At 39.2% G+C, this 23381-nt stretch overlaps 1 protein-coding gene across 1 annotated transcript; it reads left to right on the forward strand.

Annotated features, from left to right (window-relative positions):
* Positions 1 to 1195: 1195 nt before the first annotated feature.
* Positions 1196 to 22252, forward strand: LOC121336809 (immunoglobulin kappa light chain). The gene is made up of 6 exons (XM_041406301.1): positions 1196 to 1332; positions 1457 to 1763; positions 13469 to 13527; positions 18839 to 19129; positions 20556 to 20612; positions 21344 to 22252. Exons 1-6 carry the CDS (start codon positions 1290 to 1292, stop codon positions 21475 to 21477), a joined length of 891 nt encoding a protein of 296 aa, XP_041262235.1. The 5' UTR covers positions 1196 to 1289; the 3' UTR covers positions 21478 to 22252.
* Positions 22253 to 23381: the final 1129 nt, after the last annotated feature.

Here is a 23381-nt window from a genome sequence, read left to right on the forward strand (position 1 = left end):
TCACACTGAATGCAACCCTGAAGAGAAGTGTCCAGGAATGCTAGTTGATATCCAAGAATCTTCTCCAAGTTCAAGAAAGGTCCAGTCTGACACCTAGAAAACTAAGTAGAGGCATCAGGAGTATCTCAAGAGTGAGCATAAAAGCTGCTGACTTTAATCAGGCATAAAAATGAAGTACAAAAGAGGGGGAATCTGGGGCAGGTGATCCAGGAGCAGTATGGACTGCTGTTCAACCATGCAGGAATGGGCTTAAGAAAGCAATAATTGAATTTGGCAAATGAGATAAAGGGAAACAATAAATTATTCTATAAATACAGCAGCAGCAAAAGAGACACTAGGGAAAGTTGCTGGATGGGGCAGGGAAAATGGTGATGTATGACATGGAAACAGGTACTCAGTATTTTCTTTGCCTCAGCATTTACCCATAAAATGGTCTTCAGGTATTCCAGGCCCCTGAGATCAGATGGAAAGTTTGGAGCAAGAAAGATATAGCCTTTGGTGGAGGAGGATCAGCCTGGGCTCACCAGTCACAGGGGAGACCCCACAGCATCAAACCCACTCATCAAGATGTCTCTCTGCAATGGCTGTTGACAACAGCTGTTCTATTTTCCAGCATTTTTTTCCAATAATTGTTTGCATCTCAGCTAAGCTTTGAAACAGAAATCCTGTGGCTGTGCATTTCTTCCCACACGCTAAACCAAAGCAAAGGCAAGTCCCAACAGTTGAGATTCTGCAGTCACTGCAGGTGGATGGTCTTCAGCTTTGGTGGAGGGCAGTACCAGCACAGGGGCACCCTGGGCACTTCTGCACCTTGCACCTAGGTTATGGACTACGTTAGGGCTAAGATGAAGCAGCAAAAGGCAGTCCTCACCTGCTCTGACACTGTGCACCTCTCTGCACCCCTCAGGTAAGGTATGCAATCACTGCCCACCAGGGTAACCTCCAGGCTGAAACCTTCACTCTACCATACATGTCTGGACATGCTTTTGGCTGCAGCCTTTTCTCAGTCACTTTGACTGAGTTTTATAGGGCCACAATCCTTGGATTTTACCAGTATTTCCCATATTTACTTGAAAAGCAGACAGGACTACGGCCTTTTTACCAATTTTAATATTTGGCAGCCCGGAGAGGGTTTTCTGCAAAAACACCCCATCCGCTTGCACACAGAACATTCATCACTGAAGACCATTCAAGAGAACCACTTCCTCCTTCTGTACAACACGGTTCCCATTTGGAGTCCCTTTCATCCTCCTCTGAATCTCAAAGAGAGCAAAGTGTGACAAGCAAACATGCTGCTGCTCATAGTGTTTGTGGCCACAGCCTCCTGGTCTTGTAAGTACTTCCTTATTTTCCTACCTTTCCTCACAGGCACCCATTGCTTTGCATCCATAACAGGCTTCTTTCCAAATCCCTGAATTCCAGCTAATTACATAATTTGTCCTTTTCTCTTTCCTAGATGGATTTGCACAGGAAATTCCCATGCAGAGTCCTATATCCATCACCAAGTTCCAAAAAAGTGCACGGATGACATGTGAAATTCAAACATTAGAGGCAAATTTTGATGGCATCTTCATACACTGGTATAAGCAGAAGGAGGGTGAAGCTCCAGAGAGGTTTCTGTTTGTTTCGGAAGGAAAAGTTACTGTTGAAAGTGACTTTCAAGCAAACAGATACATAGTTGAAATAAGTTCTGTCCAGAAGAGGTGTGTTCTTACAATAAAAGATGTAATTCCAGATGATGCTGCTACTTACTACTGTGCCTACTGGGATCCTCACTGTGATAGAAACACAAAGATCATCAAGGCAAAAAAAAAAACCACCCGCAACGTCTGAACCACAAGGTTGTAACTGTGCCACTCCACCAGTCTATTCACTGCATCTGAGTGCTGTTGAAAAGCCCAACCTTTTTCTGCTACTCCAAAAAAGTGGGTAACCCCACATAGATGTCCTTCTCAAAGTCTGGTTTATCATTAGCAGTCCTGTCTTCAACACACATCTACTATTTTAAGGGCAAAGGAAATCTTCACTGCCTTAAAACTTAGCACATAAATACTAGATATTACCTGCTCCTTTGGTGCTTTTACACAGCCATGGCATAATTCTGGTGGTCTTTAGGGGAGCAAACAGAGAAGCAGCAATCTTCTAGTCTGGCCACTTTTCTCCATAGGAAAGATTAGGCAGAAAAGAAATACAGTGTGCTGAAGGAAGTACCTCAGTGGTGGGAATTATATGCTTGCCACTGCCTAGCACTTTTGAGAAAAAGTTTCACCATGTAATATTCCCTGCCATACATGTTAGCAACTGCAAGCCACTGGAAAAACTGTAAGCCCTGTCTACCCTAATTCAGTTACCACAAAATTCCACACAGACCAGTTCAAATTAGGGATTTGCAATCTCTTACCTATCAGAGCTGATGATGTGCTGCTTATAACCATCCATTCTTCTTCATCCATTTCATGTTAAAACAAATAGGATTGTGATGGTTTAGGAAAGGTATTCCCGAATTTAGTGTTCCCACTGAATCACTCCATACCTTATGTTGCTCCCTCACTCCCACTTCCCCTTCCCCTTACCACCTGCAGTGAGGTAGGGAGGATAGCTGAAGGCACAAAATTAAAAGATCGTGGTTTGACATAAGAACAGTTTACTGGAAACAGCAATGCAATAAGAAAAGGAACAGTAACAGCAACAATACTAACAACAATATACAAGAAAGAGGCAAGTTATTCGTGTGTGGAAACTCATCACACAGAGCCATGTAAAACATGAACCACTGCCATGCTACCCCAACCACAAGAGACCCCCTTTTCCCCTCCCCCAGCAGTGACACAAGGTGGTGTAGAATACAGGTGCCCCTCCTGCAAAAATTAACCCTGTCTTGGTCAAAACCAGGACATTATCTGTTCCTGATTCTATACCATCTACATCATACTCAGATTCTACACCTTCCAGCTATGTATATATATACACATATCTACATAAATACAAAAGTGTGAATATAAATTCTATAGTCAATGGCCATCCCTCCAAGATGTCTGTTGAGTTCATTTAGTCCTTGACTGTGGGTTCTATCGGTCCTACATATCTTCCAGGGCAGGAGGGCTGGTGTGCTGGTGGGTGGTTGCAAACTGCATCAGGAGATCATGACTGGTGTATCTGGGGCAGTCCATGCTCGTCGTCCATGGTGGTTATGGCATACAGTGGCAGTGTCACTCAGCAACCAATATTATACAATTAAACTGTTACACAGACTGTTCTTACCAAAAAATCAAATCTCCTTGAGGGACAAATTCCCACAAATTGCATACCCCCTCTGCATTACTCACCATGTGCACCCAGGTCCTTCACCAAAAATAATCCCATGGATGGCTTTCCCTTTGCTGAAGGCAGGACTAATCCAAATTGTCTACTCTAACATATATTCCTCATATGCACCATGGGGATTTTATCCCCTTCTCTGATATGTGGAGGCTTTGATATTCCCAGAGGCTGGTACATGAGACAATATGATATACCCACTCAATAGTACTGTGCTCTCTGGCCCTGCTGTCTGTGAGGCCATTTTTAAAATGATCCCCATTGTCTGACTCATTTCTTTCTGGGATGCCACGTTGCCGTAAAACTTGCTTTTCAAGGCCCAAGGTGGTGGTCTTGTCAGTGGTGTGAGGCACAGGGTAGGTCTCCAGCCATCCAGTGGTTACTTCCCCTATTGTAAGAATGTAGCAATTGCCTTGATGGGTTTGGAGGAATGTGATGCAAGCAATTTTCCAGACTTCCCCATATTTATATTTCAACCATCGTTCCCCATACCACAGAGGCTTTGCCCTCTTGGCCTGCTTGATTGCAGTGCATGTTTCCCAGTTGTAGATAACCTGGATGACAATGTCCATTATTAGATCCACCCCTTGATCAAGAACACATCTGTTTGTTGCACCTCTTCCCTGATGACCTGTGGTGTCTGGGCCCAGTGAGCCAGAAATAATTCATCATTGCCAGTCAAGATCCATCTCAGACACTTTAATTTTGGCAGCCCATTCCACCTGTCTGTCATTGTGGCCAACTCTTGTGCACTTGTGCATCTACATGATGTAGTTGTCCAACCAGCTTCTGTACCTGGCCAGTGATGTCTTGCCACAGTTCAGCAGCCCAGATGCATTTACCTCTGCACTGCCAATTGTTCTTTTTGTATCTCTCCATCACTCCCACAGAGCATTTGCTACCATCCATGAGTCAGTGTAGAGGTAGAGCACAGGCCATTTCTCTTTCAGTGATATCTAAACCCAGCTAGACAGCTTTCAGCTCTGCAAATAGACTTGATCCACCTTGTGCCTCAATAGCTTCTGGGACTCACCATGCAGGACTCCATATATCAGCTTTCCATTTTCAGTGAATCCCTACAATACAGCAGAAGCCATCAGTAAAGAGAAGATATCACTTTTCATTTTCTGGTAGCTGACTATATGGTAGAGCCTCTTCCTCCTATTCTGTTTAAACTTCCTTTGCTGTGTTGCCCCATGCAATAATGTCACCAATGTATTGCAAGTATTCTGTAACCTCATTCTTTTCCAATACAGTCTGGATCAGTCCATGGCAAATAGTGGGGCTGTTTCCATGCCTGAGGCAGCCCGTTCCATGTTTACTTGACACCCCGCCAGGTGAAAGCAAACAGTGGCCTTCACTTTGCTGCTAAAGAAATGGAGAAAAACATATTAGCAATGTCCATGGTGGCACCACTTTTCTGCCTTGGACTCCAGTTTTTACTGAAGGTCCAGCATGTCCTTCACAGCAGCACTCAGTGGTGGTGTAACTTCATCCAGGCCACTGTAGTCCACTGTCAGTCTCCACTCTCCACTGGACTTACACACTGGCCATATGGGGCTATTAAAAGGGTGAGCAAGCCTTACTGACCACTCTCTGGCTCTCCAGTTCATGAATCATCTCATGGATGAGGGTCACAGAGTCCCGGTTGGTGCAATATTGTTGATGATGCAGTGTTGTGGCAGTGATCGGTACCTGTTCTTCGACCTTCATCAGTCCCACAGCAGAAGGATCCTTTGAGAGACCAGGCAAGGTATTCAGCTGTCTAATTTCTCCTATCTCCACAGCATCTATCCCAAATGGCCAACAATGACCTCTTGGGTCCTCAAAATACCGTCTCCCAAGGTAATCTATGCCAAGGACACACAGGCCCTCTGGGCCAAATTAGAATCGAGTCTTTTTGCCTTTTTTCCCCAGTTAGGCTCACCTCATCTTCCAGTAGTGTCAGCTGTTGGGATCCCCCTATCACCCCAGTAATAAAGATAGATTCTGTCCCTATAGATCTTGATGGCATCAGGGTACATTGTGTGCCAGTGCCAACTATAGCCTTACACTCTTGCTATACACTTTTGTGTCAGGCCGTCAGATTCATGCAGTACAATAGATCTGATTGTCCCTTTTCTCCACCTGGCTGGAGTCCCCTCTATTTCTGGTCATAGTACTCATTTCTCAGTTCTTGTAAACATGAACTGGAGGTCCCTTCAAGAGGATCAGAAGTAACCTCAGCCCTCCTACTTTGTCTGAAGATTTGCCCACTGTAAAATGGAGGGGCATTTATCCTTGAAGAATTTCGTGCAGAGGTTGTCCTGGGTACAGAGCTAAAAAAGAGGGGTGGAGTTTCTAACACTATTTAATTCCATACAATTCACATCATGGCTGGAGTTTGGTTGCAGCAGAAAAGGTTGAGCATGCTGCATCCGAAGTTGGAAGCAGTCAGTCTCACCTTGGCCATGGGAAAGAATAAACTGTTCCCTTAAACACATGGCCATCGGAAACTCAAAAGGGGTAAATGCTGCTACTGCCACAGCTGCTGCTACTGTTGCTGTTAAATCTGCAGCTGCCAAGAACCCCAATGCCAGCTGCAGTGCCCACCAGGACCACTACTGGGATAACCACTCACTGTCCTGGGAAAAGGGACCCCTGCATTGGGACCACTGCTGCAACTGATGGCGCCAGCATTTTTCAGCAGCATAGCTTGCATTCAGACTACCTAGCTAGCTTCCCAGGTGCTGTATGGCCCAGTGCACGGGAGGAGGGGCCAGGTCTCACTTCTTTGTCTCAGGTTGTGCAGGGTCTTGGTTGGTGAATAACCTTCTGTATGTAAATCACCTTTGTTTTCTGTACTTTAATATAATTACTGTTCATTTTTCTTATTTTATTCATTTTTTTTCCTCAAGTAAATGGTTCTTAACTCAGAATCTCTGCTTTTAGTCTCTCACTAAGAGGGGGTGGAGGGAAAAGAGAAGCTTAAATGGGGTTTAATTTTCCAGCTGTGTTTTTAAATCAGCACACTCATGTACTTGTGCTGCTAAGGCAGAGGTGCTTCCTCATGTCCTCTCTATAGTTATACAAATAAAACCACCTCTAGGTTACCTTGTGGTGTGTACCACTCTCTTGAGCGGAGGGTGCATGCTCCCAGTAGAAGAGACTGTGGTCCATACTGGCAGAATATCAGACATTTCCTCTCTAACATGCTTGAATCTTTTGAGTCTGTCTGGAGTTTTGGGCAATGTTTCCACAGCCAAGGCTTAGGTTGGTAGGGAGGAAAAAAGATGAACATACTGTCAGAGTCGGGTCATCACCTGAAGCAGTGTTTCTTCTTCTTTTATTGATGTCAGTGAAAAGAATTTCAAAGGGTTGTGTACAATGATGGCAAGCTCCATACAAACTTCTGCCGCATACATTGTGTACACTGGACAAGGGACTGCTTGTTATTTGAATCCCTAAAGATTACCTTCAGCACAGCTAATTCGCTCAGGTACTGGATGCCTTTTTCCAGGGTATTCAACTTCCTTGGGTACTCTATTGGGTCATCTTTGAGAGGATGAAAGAATCCTTTCCCTTCCACTTGACAGGAGTCACCTCCAGAGGCTGAAAGTTTCTGTCCGCTTCCCAATCCCCTTGCCAATGCTCAGATCCCAGAACAAGGATCTCAGCTGCTTGGCTTCACTACCATCTACTTTTATGTTGTGGGCCACGTTTTCCCAGCATCAGGGTAGGAAGGTCACCAGGGGCTCTCCTGACAGGCAGCTGAAATCTTTTCACATATCTCACAGCTCACCTGGGGTAGGGATTAGTGTTTATGTCTGGCCTTGCCTCTTCCTCCTGTTGTGAGCGCCTGTAGTGGTTTTGCATGAGAGGCATCTGCAGATGCAATGTAAAAGTTTTGTGTAACTGACAGTCTACAGAACTACTGGGAAACTGTACAAACCTCTGTGAAAAACACGTTAAATACGAAAAATGTTGGAAAAAACTTTCTCTTCTGGTCGGTAAAGAGGCAACATGCCCCGGCCCCTGCCTTAGCTAGGCCAGGCCGGATGGCCCCAGCCCCCGTCTTAGTTAGGCCAGGACGGGCAGCCCGGCCCGCGGGGCCGGGCTCCTTTCTCCCCGCCGGGCGCTCGCTGGCTTTTTATCGGCTGCTGTGCAGGGGAGGAAGTGCCGGGGGTGAGGCTATGGTTGCGATTTCTAACATCTTAGTACTAGCCTGGGACTGAACTGAATCTGTTAACTTTCAGGAGCAACCTGGGCCGAGACAGCTCATAGAAGATTCTACTATAACTATTGGGCAGGGGCAAAGAGAAGCTATACACCTTTTTTTGGTGTGTTGCTGCTGAGTTTTAGACTGACTGATTAAATTTTAGCTGTCCTTCTAGTCATAGTTTAGGTGACTCGATACAAACTTCAAGTGAGATATTTCTGTGCTTTAATACTCTCTCGAGTGAAAAAAAAAAAAAAAAAGAACAAGATGCAAATATGTAAAAGAACAACATAAAAACACTAAAGTTAGTGAAGAGGAAGTCAAGTTCCAGATGGGAGGGATAAGAAGATGTCTTAATCTTGGGACTGAAATCCTCTTATAAAGCTATAAAGAAATCTTCTTTTTCCCTATAACACATAAAGGTATAGAGAGATGAAAGTGTTCAAATTGTAGATATTGAACAGAAGGTTCCATACTAAAGTTAGAAGATGTTAAAGTAGCTGTGATTCTATTAGAAGTTTGAACAGAGGAGAAAAGAGTAGTCCTGTGCCCTCAAGAAGAAAAGATGTCTGCTCCTAGAGATGATTTCAGAGATAGATAATGAGATATTTTACCTTTAAACAGTTCATCTTTAAAACAATACCCCATAAGTTAACATAGCCATAAACACAACTGTGAAAAAAGCTTATCAAATATGAGAGTTCACAATTACGAATTTCCCCAAGCGGCTGCTATTCATGAAAGCTATGAGAGAACTGTTTTCATGTAGAGAAGTCTCCATGACATGAAAAAGAGGGACTTATCTCCCTAAGTAAACTGAAGAAAGACTATTCTAGAGGTGGTAAGCTGACTGAAATTTTAGATTTTGTTTCTTTACACTGTCAGCAAGAAAGAAAAGGTTGTGAGAGGAAGAGAAGTGTTCTGAAGCTTTTGTTCTGATTCTTATTACTCTTTCTTTTAATTACTTTTACTAAGTTTTTCTTTTTTAATTTTTGAGCCTGCTTTGCTTTTATCCTAATCCTATCTCACAACAAGAAGTGAGTGCATTAGTGATTAGCCAACACTAAACTCACTACACTCCTTAGTGCATTAACCAGAAAATCTCAAAATCAGCAAAATCTAAAATTAACAAACCACTACAGGGCCCTATTCTTCATCCTTCACTAAACAAACTGATTTTGTCTTGTATTTTTTCTTCTGAACTAGCACGGGTTGTTTCTCTCATTCAGCTGCAGTTTGAGTGGCCACAGTACCTATTGGTGTGTTTTCCTCCTCTTCTCCCTGAAAGTGCTGTCTGGTATTGGACTATGTCCAGTAAAGAGTAGGCAGGGCACATTACAGTAAGTTACACCTCTGCCAGTGTCCTGCAGTGTGGCACACCAGGCCCAGATGGCATGTCCAAGTGTTGCCTCAGGACTATTCGGAGAAAGTCCGCATGGCAAATAAATAGAGACAGGCATGATTTAGTGATCTGAAAATAAGAGATAGTTTTAATCAGCAAAAACAACAAAGAGCAGGGACCACAAACAGGGTATAGGGTGAGGGTAAGGGTAGGATCGGTGATATATATAGGATAGGTTAGGGGAAGAATCTGAGGGACAGGGTACCAATGACAAATTGGGGTTAGGAATATGAATATCAATGCAGCAAATAAAAACCAATAACAACAGGAGGAACAAAGAACTTTCTAGTAATCATTTTACAGATGAACTCCCAGGGGACAATGGGGGTGAGCTTTTGATCACCATAACTAAGGGGATTTCTCCCACAACCTTAGAGCAAAACCTTCGCCTCACTCAACCCCAGGGGTGAACTTCCAAAACATTGGAACAGAGTGATCCTTCAAAAACTGGCCCATAATCTCCTACCTTTTATGGCACTCATGACTAAAAACTCTCAAGCTGGATCTCTGAAATAACCTTCCTATATATCTCTGTCCTGACTCTGAACACGGTGTGAGCCACACTGAGGAGATCTGGCAGACTTTGCAACAAGAACACGCTTTCTTTAACACCCAAGGGAAATTCAAAATTCTCAAAAGCTGTTGCAACAGGCCTGAAGCAGGAAAAGGAGGTGAAAATCTTGGGAAAATTGTCCTCTCCTGCTCCTTCCACAAATTTGCTATGATTATTAATAATTATTAATAAAAAGATCCCCAAAGGCTGTGCCCAAGGTAAGGGTAGGAGAGCAACATTGAATTTACATCCCAAATGTCCCTCATTGATTTTGATGTTGTCATGTCATTAGCTAATATCCCCCAATACATCAAAAACCCTGATCCTTCTCCCTGCTCTGAAAGGAGCACACAAAGGAATATAAACAGGATTAGGCACCACAACCATGTGAACAGATCAAGCAAAATTGTAACTAGTGGCTCCATGCTTTGTATAATAAATACCTGGATCAAATTTGGTTTTAACCATCTCTGGACAGACCTGTCGTTATTTTAACATTTCATACCCTGTTTGAACACCAAGTAAAGTCATCATGGTTTAGGAATTGTACTCCCCAGTGTAGTGCTCCTATGCTCCTCAAACCATGTTATGCTTGCTTGCTCTCCCTACTCTCTTGTGGAGGGCTTGAGAGTAGAATTGAAGGCACAGAACGTGAAAATCATGAGTTGAGATAAGAACTATTTACTGGAAACAGCAATGAGATAAAAACCAAACAATAACAGCAACTTAGTTGATGAAGTGTGCAACATACAAAACAATTCCCACATGATTGCTTGAAACTGGCGTTAGCTGACGTCTCCCTCCAGCCCGGAACCAGTATTACCCAACATCTCACTCTGCCACAGGTACTTGACCAGAAGGAGCCCCTTCTCCCCCAGAAGAGACTTCCTTCCCCCACATCCAGCAATAAGGTGAGGTGATGCAGAGTAACTTGTGTGTCCTAGCCATGCACTCTCCCATCTGCTGCAAAAATTAACCCTGTCTGGCCAGAACTGAGATAGGGGGTTTCCTTCACTGCATGTCTAAGGGCGTGGCAGGAAAAACACCAGTCAGCATCATTCTGTCGACATCACTCCTGCTCTTGATTTGTCGTTGTGATTAGGATGTTTCTGTTCAGAAGACTTCAAAGTAGACCACTGGGGTTTTTTACACCTATTTCACCTGAAAGACCTTCAGCCTCTAGTTCCTGTCTTTTGCCACACATAGTAATTTCTCAACATAATTTTGCAGTCAGTATGCTACAAGAGATCCCAGAAGTAAACTTTAACTCTGTTTATTTTAAATGCCAAACTAAGCATGGAGGCTGTTTGATTGACAGTAGTAGTGACTCCTCTGATGTTATCTTGGGCTGTTTTATAAAAAACCCATGCAAGGAAAAGCCTCCTTTTCCCACCAGTTATTATATAAAAAACTGCCAGTGAGTTGCTGTAGCAAAGCCTGGAGTGATTCCAAGAGATGGGCAGACAATAACAACCTACTTGGGACAACATGCAGCACACAGACACTTTCACAATGCTTTTGGTGCTGGCTCTCCCTCCTTTCTCTCTTCTGTGTTCCAACAATGAAAAATTGACTCCATGCTAGTAGTACTTGATATCATGTAATTGCAGGTGTACACCTTTGGTAAAGAGCAGGATTTTCACCTGAAGGAACATGGTTTTTTTACATGCAGAACTCTGTGTTCTTATTTACTGTCTAAAATCAAAGAAAATTCATAATCTAGTTCTAAGACATTAACTGGAGAGGTTTTCTAACAGGAAAGAGATTTTTTTTCTGAAGAACATTAGCTATTGGCTGAATATCCAGATGCACATCTGAAATTCCTGACGACCTCTCAGCAGCCAAGGACCATGTCTTCATGCAGACTCCCATGGATGAATGGGAAAAATTGGGATTTTCTTCATCAATGGTATATCAAGAGAGCATGCTGGCTTATTGTAAAGTCAAAACATAGTGTGGAGCACCTGGATCAAATACTTTGGCATGGGAACAAAGTTAATTGTCTCTGGTAAGTACCATTATCATTAAACAGATTTTCAGATAATCATTCAAGTTCTCAGATAATCAAGAATGAAATACTGTGAGGAAAATTATTTTCTGCCTGATAAATCATGTTTTCTTTGTGAACGGTGCATAGTGCCCCAACTGGGTAGGTAAATTTAAATACTGGGATGGTTTCATCCTGTTCTAAGAAACAACAGTAAACTGCTTGAAAGTTAACTCCCAGAACAGCATGTGAGAAATGAAAAAGTTTCTTATTGACAGAGTGGTCTTGTCTAAATTGATTGGGAAGAAAATTTCCCTCAGTGTAATACTAGTTCCTGTCCGTACTGAAAGCAAGTGGTTTACTTTTGTATTTGTATTTTTTTTAATTGTGGTGAAGCTATGCAATCCAAAGGATGAATGCTGTGTATATATATTTCAATATAAAGCATATAGCAATGCCAACAGTATGTTACTCAGAAACTACATGACATTATCAAGGTGGCTATAATTAACTCAAATTGCAAACTGCTGGGAAGAATTGCAGAGAAATTTAAAATGTTTTCTCTCCATGCCTCTGACCAAAAATTGTCAGAACTTTTTACTTGCTACAAAAATTAAAGTATTTCTAGAAATGACACTCTAGTCAATGCTGAAAATTCAGCTATAGCACTCAGTCAGATTTATCACCAGCCTCTAAACCAGAGAGACTTTTTCTGTAGCCTATGCAAGAAAAGTGCAGTGCAGGAGATATTGATAAACATTATCACACTGTGGGATCCTGACATCAAAATATTTGGAAGTGGAACTGAACTTAGAGTTTCAAGTAAGTACAAAACGTAAAACTTGACTACTTTTGAAATGCTTTTTAATACAGCTAGACATTGGCTGGCATGAAGTGCTGTGCTATTTTAATTCTCTCTAATTCTAACTGTTCTGAATACTTCACAAGGTTTCCCCCTTAAACGGCATTTCCATTTTTATTTGCAGAACACCATGTAATTGTTCTGTATTTATGCAAGAAATCTGGGAAACACAACAACTATTGCAGCAGAGACCTATAACTTATCTCATTATGATTTTCTATGTAAAAATGAATTTAAATATGGCAAAGCTAGCATTTGGAGAACAGAAAAATGTTTTTTATCTCTAGGTATGCACATCTGACCTTTGTGATATTCCAAATTCATTCTGAAAATAATATGTCCAACATCTGTGTTACACATATTCTTTGAAAAGGTAAACATTTTTCTTTTGGACTGTATCTGACTATGAATGAAAATGAGAGTTATCTCAGATATGCCCAGAACAGTAAGTTGCACCTTTTAAGACAGGCAGAGTTGAAAAGCTGCTCTCTCTTCCTAGCTTTTGCAGAAACTGCTTATTATCAATTTCAAATTCAAAATATTTTCAAAATATTTTGCTTCAAGTTAACCCTAGGTGCTGTGATACTTGCCTGTAATTTGTCTCAGCTAAGCATCTGAGATGAAAATGGTTTGCCTAATTTTGACCAGCTGAAAATAGTGTATCTTGTTAGTGGGAATTTTAATTCCAGTCAATGCAGTTTTGCTTCAAGTTACTGGTAACAAAAATATTGGTCAATAGTCTCATGCTCCTCAGATTTCTATATAATGTTCACCAGCTCTGGGTCTGATCTTATAGGGGTGTATAAGGAGCAAAGTACTTTATCAACATCTCATCAAATAAATCTTAGGGTGATGCTGCCTGTTTCCAGAAAGCAGAGATGGAGCCAAGGTGTTCTATCTGCACTGTCCGCCTAAACCTTCAAAAGAGTCAGATTAGTTGAGATGAATTCTGTTCATTTAACAGCTTATATACCCTCCAAAAATTCCACATTTTTTCCATTTTTTAAAACTTTATTTTAGGTGACTGCTCCTTTTTGACTTTCCTATCATTTAAAAATTGATTATACAACAAATCTGATTTTCTTTAAAGAATACTATGTACCCATGCAAACACAACTGAGCTGCACTGATATTGTAAAGGCTTTATTCACTGTGATTGGTTATTACAACAAGGTGTTTGGCTCAGGTACAAAACTCATTGTCTCAGGTAAGTTGTATGTATATTGTTCATACAATAAGTTATAGGAGCTTGGAGTGGTCATATAGATGAGTATTATATTCTCTCAGAGGTCACTCAGCCCACTTAGAGCTTCAGTCAGCACCATTCCTTGTGCAGGATTTTCTTTCCCAGCTTGCTTTCCTACATGCATCCTTGTGGTATTTGTAATGCAGTGGTTTGGGATCACAAACATGCCTAAAAGTAACCTATTTCAAGCCACTTTTGATCATTGTTCTCCTAGAAATCTGGTGGAAAATGGTCTGTAATAATTTTCAGAGATCTCATTCTTTCCTCCAGCTGTACTGAAGGAATTAGCAGGTAATCAAGCAGCAGAGTATTAAGCATGAAAAAAGAAAACCTCTTTCTAATACAGACACAAAGAGCAGTATGCAATGGACATTGCAAAAAATCTTTTTTTGATTAGGCTAGAAAAAGATAAATAACTTGTTCATAAGTATTTTGTCACATATGCAACACTTCGGCATTAGAAATAAATTAGTACCTCCAAATGTTCTTCTCATTACTTAATAACTGCTTAACAAATTAATTAATTATTCAGTATTAATTATGGTGAATTACTGCTTAATAATGGCTTAATGAAAAAGTTATGCTTTTTTTGCCTTTCTTGCAGAGACATTTATATTAATGGAAAGTAGCAGACAATATTTTTTCCCATTTCCCACATGTGCTTTAAATGCCATAATCCTGAAGTGAACAACTAAACAAATACAAGGCAGAGGAAGTACTGCTACCAAGAGTTTTCAACCTGGTTAATACATAAACCTATATTAACATATCAAGCAAAGATTGGTTCAATGATTTATGCCAGAAGGACTAAGTAAATCATACCTATAATTTGCTGCAAATATCTGTGGCATGATAAGCATGTTGTTTTTAGTGAAAACCATTACCTACCTTATCAGGTAGTTGCCATGCTTTTCCTGTATCCAGTTCAAAATAAATTCTTTTCAATCATCACTATAATTCTGTAGGATTTTGTCTTTATGAGCCCAAGGCTTTTGAATCATTAACAGAGAAAAAGGGCTGTAGTTACTTCACATTTAAGAACTTAAAATAAGTAAGAAATGGAGGAAACCAGGATTTAAGATAAGGGTCTTTGTGAATAGCAGCATTAGCTGAGATTGAATCCAAATATTCTATATTCACAAAGCCAAATCAAGAGAATGTTGTTGTTCATATTATAGTTGTTAAATCTGGTACTTTTCTGGCCAGAATCATAGAATGGCTTGGGGTGAAAGAGACCTTAAAGATCATTTAGTTTAAGCCCCAGTGCTGTGGTCAGGGACACTTTCCACTAGGTGAGGTTACTCAGAGCTCCATCTGACCTGGTTTTAAACAGTTCCAGGGATGGGGCATTCGCAACTTTTCTGGACGCTCTGTTATGGTGCCTCACCACCCTCAAAGTAAAGAACTTCTTCCTGACACTACTCTCTTTCAGTGTGAAGCCATTCCCCCTTGTCCTGTCACTACATGATCTTGTGAAAAAATCTCTCTCCATCTTTCTTGTAGGCTCCCTTCAGGTACTGGAAGGGAGCAATTAGTCGACCCAAAGCCTTCTCTTCTCCAGGCTGAACAATACCAGTTCTCTCAGCCTTTCCTCATAGGAGAGGTCTGATCAATGTTTTGGCCTCCTCTGGCCTTGTTCCAACAGGTCAATATCTGTCCTGTGCTGGGGACCCTGGAGCTGGACTCAGCACTCCAGGAGGGGTCTCATCAGAGCAAAGCAGAGGGGTAGAATCCCCTCCCTTGCCCTGCTGGTCATGTTGTTTTTGATGCAGCCCAGGACACATTTGGCTTTCTGGGCTGCAAGTGCACATGGCTGGGTCATATCCAGCCTCTCATTCACCAACTCCCCCAGGTCCTTCTCAGCAGGGCTGCTCTCAATCTGTTCATCCCTCAGCCTGTGTTGACACCAGGGCTTGCCCTGACGCAGGTGGAGCACCTTGCACTTGGTCTTGTTAAACATCATGAAATTCACAAGCTCCCTTCTTGAGCTTGTCCAGGTCCCTTTGTATGTCATCCCACCCTTCAGATGGTCGTTTCTGTAAAGAAATGTACCAGTGTGCGAGGGAATTTGGTATTTGGTTCTGGCGCAAAATTCATTGTCTCCAGTAAGTTTTTTCATAGTCTTATGTTTTTAAAAGTTTTGCAATGGGGAAGCTTTGGAAAGAAGGCTGACAGCTCTTTAAGGTATCTGGAAAGGCTCACAATAGGTCAGGACTGTACTGTATCATTACCAGTTAGAATCCCTGAAGTCGCTGTCAAGTAGGACAAGAATGCTTTTTATGAGCTGAGTGTGATGAGTGCCCTCAGGTCCCACTGGCTTGGAGTGGAACAGAGGAGCTTTGAGTGTCAGTACAAAATTACTCCATTTTGTAGGATCATCCAAGTAGTAAGAATTAAAATTTCAGTTTAAGAACACAGTGACTTTATTTATAAATCTCATTTATAGATACTTATAAAGCAACTATATAGGAGTTTCATTAAGAAAACTTCTGACAGCTAATCTATATAAACATATGTTTTGAACTTAATTTTTTAATAGCTCATTGGTTATGAACCTAACTTCAGTATTTAGTTTGAACAGTGTTTTATAGCCTCGCTGCATTGTAACTCGAGAGAAAAGACAAATGTTAGCTTACGAAATATCTGGTCATACCTATATTTTATGTGTAAAAGTGACATCTATATACCTCTTAAAACCTGCCTTAGAAAACTGTTTAACAAGGTAAACCACAACATCTTTCAGTGTTTAGCTGAATCAAAACTGACAGAAGAGTACTTGAAAATTCTTCAGAAACAATCAGATAATTTGCCTAGGAAAACCAGTGTCAACTATCTTGCTGACTTCAAAGACTTTGCAGATCAGCCTGAAAATACATCAAAACCTGCAGCCAAATCTACAAGTTTTCATCCCTTTTTTTTAGAAACATTCATACAAAGATTTTTTTTCTCACATAAAAAGATATAGACAGATAGATAGATAGATAGATAGATAGATAGATAGATACATACATACATACATACATACATGCAAAACTTAATTCTTTCAGTTCTCTACTACCATCCATACCATTTACCCATATACATACATGCGACACTTCAACACATGCACACAGCTGCAATTATTCAAGCAATGTGTTTCCTCAGTATCGTGGTATGATTTAGGTGTTTCATGTAAGCTACACACCTAGGGTGTTTTTACAGTAAATGGAATGACATTAGCAATTCCAGAGGTGGAAATTATTCCATCATAACAGAAGTCTCTAAATGAACAGGATGAACTAGCAGTTGGAAGAATCTCTCTCGCCCCTCCATTTAAACTTGATATCCTAAGAGAATAATGTCAAACTAAGCTATTATATGTACTGAAATTAGCTAGACTAATTAGCTAATTATTAAACTTTGGAAATCTAAAAGAAACCTCTGAAATATTCATGAAGCTTTGCAGAGTGCAATATCACTCAGACAAGAGCTACTTCATGATCTTGTGAACATATATATGACTCTGGAACAAATAGATAACTTTAGAAATTACTTTAATTTTTCATCCTTGAGAGGACTGATGCATAAAGAAGATAAAATTAACTCCTAAATTAACATTAGAGAACTATAAAGTTGTCAGCAGCTTTATTTGTGGTACAACGTAACTCAGTCCACATTGTCATTTTAATGGCATCTCTAATATGAAGGAAATTTTTAATATGCAGAAGGTGGACACCCTTTTGAAGGAAGATAGGTGATCTTTCTCTTTAAACACCAAATTGGAAATACTTCAAAGGATCAGTAAGTTGTTTCAGGGAGAATGCAATGTAGAAGATTTTTCTAGAACAGCCATATAATTTAAAGAAAAGTGAAAGCTTTTTGGCAAAAATGCATTTTATAGTAATTGTTTTCTCCTAATGCATTAAATTTGCATCGATCAGTCAGACGACAGCTTAACCCCAATGCATCCACTTGCTCAAATTCAGTGGCAGAAACTTACATAGGAATTCAAGAGAAAAAGTGGGATAAAGGAAGACCTAAAATGTCTCTGCTGCCTTAAAAAATAGTCTTAAGCAGTACTTTCTATGTAACAAAAGTCAGTTTTGAAAACTGTGTTCAGCCTTCACTTGCAGTTAAGCATAGGCAGAAATGATTGCTTGTGAGCACTGCCTATGCACTCACTGCAGAAGTTGATGTTTACCTAAATCAGACCCTTAAATTTACTATCCACTTAAATAATATCAAAATATCATCTCAGTGTGGACGAAATTGGGATGATTTTGTCTCCTTCTAATCGAGAGAGCATCCAGGCTTGATCCAAAGAGGCAAATTAAATGGAGATTAGGTCAAATAAGCTTGTGGAAACAGCTCACTTTTAATTTAAATATATATTAATCTATATTCATACTGAGCATGTTTCCCAAAGAACAACATCTATGCAGTCAACTCTGGCTAGATATACTATTTAGATGTGACAATGTTATCCTGCTATAGCATGTTCTTCTGCTTTAGTTTAACTTTGGGTTTTAATTTTCAGATGTTTTAATTCAGTCATTTAAACAGATCTAGTATGGCAGAATAGCATTGCCAACCCTTGGTGTCCAGGGCATTTTGTGATTCCATTTTCCTGTCTTGATAAAAATTTTCACCTGGCAAATACATGGAATGCCTTAAAAACAGAGCAATCATTGTTATCTTTCCTTCCCTTGCGCCCTAAAAAATATCACAAAAGTAATATTGGCTTTTAAAAAATTAAGAGATGTATCAGATGTTCATTATATAGCAGTGAGGACTTATACTGAAGTCATAAGACTGCTAAGATTTTAAAGGTAGGTGGTCTATGTTTAATATTCTGTGGACAAAATTTTAATGTACTTGTTTTTGCATAAATTTTGTAAAGCAATAATAAATTCCTCTTATTGAATAAATGAAGCTTGTTCAGGAAACATTACTATTATTTAATAATTGTCAGAGACTTGAACGGTCAAATACATTTTCTGACAGCAGTGCTGCTTGGAAGGTTGTGGGATATAGGCACTTGTGCAGCCACCTGAAGATTTCGAACTCAGTTTTAAGTGACATTAACAGCTATTGACAAATTCAACAGTATTTTAGTTTCTTAATGTTTCTCAAAAGAGCATTTACATTTGTTACAAGTGTATTAATATTTGTTAATAAGGCATTTATTTTGTTGCTCTTCAGAATTTCAAATTTTGGCTGTGTTTTTTTTTGCTGTACACTACTGATCTTTCAACTCTGTTTTGTTACTTTTCTTCATCAATAACCCATTCAGAAGAAAGAAGTTCTCCCCCAAAAAACTCTGAAATCCTGCAGAAAAAACATGAAAATCAGATAATATATGTTTGCCTTATTGAGAAATTCTACCCAGAAGTTATTAGGGTGACATGGACTGAAGGTGAAAAGGAAGTAACAGACAACGTAGTAAAAGGTGACACTTGGCTGTCCACAAAAGAGGATGAATACTCATTTGCCAGTTGGTTAACTGTGCCAGCAGAGAGTGAAGACAAGACATACTACTGCAAATACGAGCATGAAGAGAAAAGTATTTCACTGCCAACACAAGGTATATTCTACATGTTAAAAATGTAATTTGGTGTACTATTATAAACATAATTTTTCTCTACAATAAAATTAGAGTAATAATGCTTTCTATTATTAATGAACACATCTGTGCTCCTAGGCACAATAGCTAAAGTACACAATTGGAGAAACTACCAAAAGTTTACCCAGGAAAAGTAACTCAGCCTGTGTTATGGTCCCCAAGTAAGCATCCAATTGTAATAGAAAAATAATAGTTATTTTAAAGTAGCGAACCTCATCAAATGTAAACTATAACAGGTCCAACAGATCTGCACTCAAACATGTCTGTTACTTTCCATATTATAGAAGTTTCTGAAAACAGTATTACCTCTCATAGATCTAAGTCCCTCTGACACCCCCTGATATTAGTCACAGATATAAAAAACTAAGAAGTTAAAAATGAGGTTACTGAGAACAAGTTTAAAAATATTACTTACCCAGAATCCAGAAATAGTAAGTTAATACCCATTTATAAAAATAAGATTTTGTTTTTAATTGTGGAAAGATTGATTATGCAAAACCAAATCTGAAAGACAATGCAACTTTAAAGAAAAATTAACTTATACTCAATGAAAATTGTTTAAATAATCTATAAGAAAATCTAAATTGGTTTAGATTAATCTTCTCTATCTGGAGATACCCATCTTTTCTTAACTTACTATAAATAAACCAATGAGTGAGAGCATGGCCATAAACAACAATTACATTTCAACCTTCAAAATATGTTCGGACAAAAATATACTTTCAGCTTATTTAGATGGAGGATGTATTTAGAGATGCAATATAAATTTAATATTTGTATCAATGCATACAAACAACATAACCAAGAACAAACTCCAATTTGCTATTTCAAGAACAAAAAGGATGTATTTTAGATAAAAAAACTAGCACCAAAATTCCCAGTAGGGAAAGTTAAGATCATACATGCCTCAATATTATTCTTTTCTGTTGAACAACCACTAAAATATTAACACATTAACTGAAGTCTCTTCCAACATATATTATTCTTTGTTTCTGAGAACAGTAGGTTGTGAAGGCAAATGGACTTCAGCTTCTTCACTGACAAGGTCAGCTGGTCAAACTGACTCCTGTTCCAAATAAAAGAGACTTTGCCAAGGAACAGCCTAATGGACACATTCTTGAAAGGGCAAAGACACTTCTCTCACTTACGGCAACAAATACCTAGCCACTTCTATGAGCATTTCTCTTCCTCAAATTCTCTCTGCAAATTAATATCTTGTGAATATCTGCTTTGCAGACTCATCTTAAGGCTCCGGTTTTTTATTTAATACTTACTTCCCATTTTCCCAGCCTTGTTCCTGTACAGCCTCTTTTTCCCCCCATTTCTCAATTAATGTTTGTTAAAATTAAAGAAAAGCCTAACTGGGGCATTTAAACTGTCTTTCCAGTAGACTCTGTGAAGACTGCTCCTCAGGAAGAGGACTGCAGAACAGTTTTTAATAGAGGTAATTTAATGTGTTAAAAGGTGGGAAAGTGATTCATGTCATGCAAGAGTTAGATATTGCTACATATGATCTGAACATCACAAAAATTATCTTTCTTAGTAGTATGCAGGAAATCTTTCAAGTCTGGGGTTGGCAACTCAAAAAACTTTCAGTGCTACTCTGAACTAACTTCTTATAAGGGGCTCTCCTACCTTTATCAAGTAGCTTAATTAAAATGCTACAGATGCTGTTTGGGCTACTAGATTATTAGCCTGCATTAAGCACCACCAAGTTTTTAAACTCTTGGAGTAGTTAAACATATCAGCTTATGCTACATCAGCCTAGCAATTGCCCAGAACTCTGGACAAATAATTTTTTGGGCTTGAATGGTATTTAGGAAGAATCATGAGCAGTTATCTTCAATAAATGCAACACAAAAAGATTTAAACAAACATCATACTAAGTGCTGGAAGCATTACAGTTATGCTCTTGTCTTTACAAGGAAGTATAACCCAGTGACACTGAAAGTCAGTTTAGTGCTAAGAAGCTCACTAGGTCTAGAACTCCTTAGCAGTGCCAACCCATTTAAAGAACAGAACAGATTTTGTGTTGATGCATGTATTGATGCTGTGCACTGGTGTCAATGTAATTGCAGCAGTAAACTGACTGCATTGTTCCATTTCTATCCATTTTTTAGGTTGCTATACAATGTTGAGATTAAACAAGACTTTTCTGTCTTTTATTTGTTACAGATCAGTTAATGCACAGGACAGCATATTTAGTATACATCATCCTTCTTCTGAAGAGCTCCATGTACAATATTATCATACTCTTCTTCATCTACAGAATGTGGGCTTTAACCAAGCACCAAGGAAAGAAAGCATAAATGCTGTTTTAAAAAAGGGCTACAAACTGATCTTCAATTTACTTTGCTGTACACTTATCCATATAGAATCCCTGCTCTCGGTGTTAGATGTAACAAAAAAAAAAATTCCAAAATAATTTTCTGGTGTTACTGCATAAAGGCTCATTTTGCTTTACTGCTAGTGTTTCTATATCAGTCTGGTTTTCTTAATTTTTTTCTGAATATTAAATAAAGATAGACAATAGGAATAATGCATTTTAATCCAAGTCCATATTGCAAAACGAAGAAGGTAGCCATGTCAGAAGCAGCTATACATCCAGAAGCTTGGGGGTATAACAGGGCTTTTGACATATAAAGAACAGATGTGTTTTGTCACTGCATTTAAGGCTTAATTACGAGCATTCCTGTGCTGTAAATTCACAGGTTTGGTTAATTTTTACTTTCAGTGACTTGTTGCAACTCTTATGTATCCAACAAAACAGGAATTAATTATTCTGAAGTGGTATGCTGTAAGAGACAATTAAACAAAACTTTAAAAAGTGAGCAAAAGAATTTTGAATGAAGAAGTCAGACGGGAATAAAAGCAATTCTAAGGTGCACATGTGCAGAAATTGAAGAAATCCACCAGTGACACAGTCTGAAAATCTGCACATTATAATTTTTTAAAAAAGAAAACTATCACAAAGATCATGAGCATCACCTTGTTTAAAGACACCTTTTAAAATGGAGCAAAACTGCAGATATGAAGCTCTGATTTTCACAAAGGAAGAGAAGTTCTCAGAGACTTTGAACTCTTAATCTCCCAGTTCCACACATCAATTCTTTTCAAATTTATGTGGAAAAATAGGAAGTAGACATATTGGCATAAATCATTTGCTTGGTTTTGGGCAAAACACTGCCCTAGATTTTGGAGATACAGCCCTGCAGCATTTACATTAACTGTGTCTGTAATGATGATGGTAATAAAAGCTTTCCTCCAGCTGTCTTTATGAGGCCTGTGTTTGTTCTCCAGCATTTCCACAGTCTGTACAAAGATGTCTAGAAAACCTGATTAATTTCTCTGTTCATATAAATTTCTCAGAAAAACAAAGGTCCTTAAAACATCACTTTTCTGCATTTCAATGTGTTCATAGAACACTTTGACATGGAACAATAAATACTAGTTTGTTACATCTTTTCTGTTATAAAACAGAAAGTTAATCTTTGTAAGACAGCTAGGCTATGACAAGGGAAAATGTTGTTACAACAGGACTACCTCCTAAGGTTCATGCCATCATAAGGGAAAGAAAACATATGAAGCTGAGTTATAACAACCACAGCTATTTTACTAATGGCATACCTCACAAGCTATATTAGAATCTGAATATTGAAGCCAAATCAACTAATTACTGCCTTCAATGTCATCGTACTCTTCAATGTGAAGAAAGTTGTGATTTGTAGTCTTCAGTTAAACTTTAAGAAATACCTGGGATCCCATGCTATTATTTATTAAGGTTTGGTTCCAATCAAAATGAAAAAAAATAGCTACAATGGTATTTTTGGAATGTAGTAACTGTAGATTTCGGTAGCATCATGGATTTTACCTGGCTATTGCATGGATCTCCTCTGTCTCTGCTAGACAAATGTTTGACTGCATTAAAGAACCAAGATTTCTCACTATATGATCCCTGAATCCACTCTTTGTGTCTCCTACACAAAACTGAAAGATATTGTCCATGCAGTTCGGAAAAATAGAGAGAAAACACAGGAAACCCCTTGCCTACATTAAACCCTAAACCATCACCTCTCAGTTTCAGGGTTTTTTTAAATGCTTGGTTGATGGTTTTACACCTTCCAACAGCTCACACATCCCTTAAGTTTGTTTATACAAACATAAACAGCTATTACTAAGATTTTAATTCTTATTTATTTAGCACAAATAAGAG

This window comes from Onychostruthus taczanowskii, unplaced genomic scaffold, assembly GCF_017590055.1.
Source record: "Onychostruthus taczanowskii isolate IOZ18803 unplaced genomic scaffold, ASM1759005v1 scaffold247, whole genome shotgun sequence".
Taxonomy (NCBI): Eukaryota; Metazoa; Chordata; class Aves; order Passeriformes; family Passeridae; genus Onychostruthus; species Onychostruthus taczanowskii.

Bases quoted from the DNA above. Each gene is read 5' to 3' on its own strand.
- LOC121336809 (XM_041406301.1), top strand. From the start codon at position 1,290: ATGCTGCTGCTCATAGTGTTTGTGGCCACAGCCTCCTGGTCTT. The intron at 13,528-18,838 runs GTAAGTTGTATG...TAACCCATTCAG, and splicing joins TACAAAACTCATTGTCTCAG to AAGAAAGAAGTTCTCCCCCA. The intron at 20,613-21,343 runs GTAATTTAATGT...TATTTGTTACAG, and splicing joins CAGAACAGTTTTTAATAGAG to ATCAGTTAATGCACAGGACA.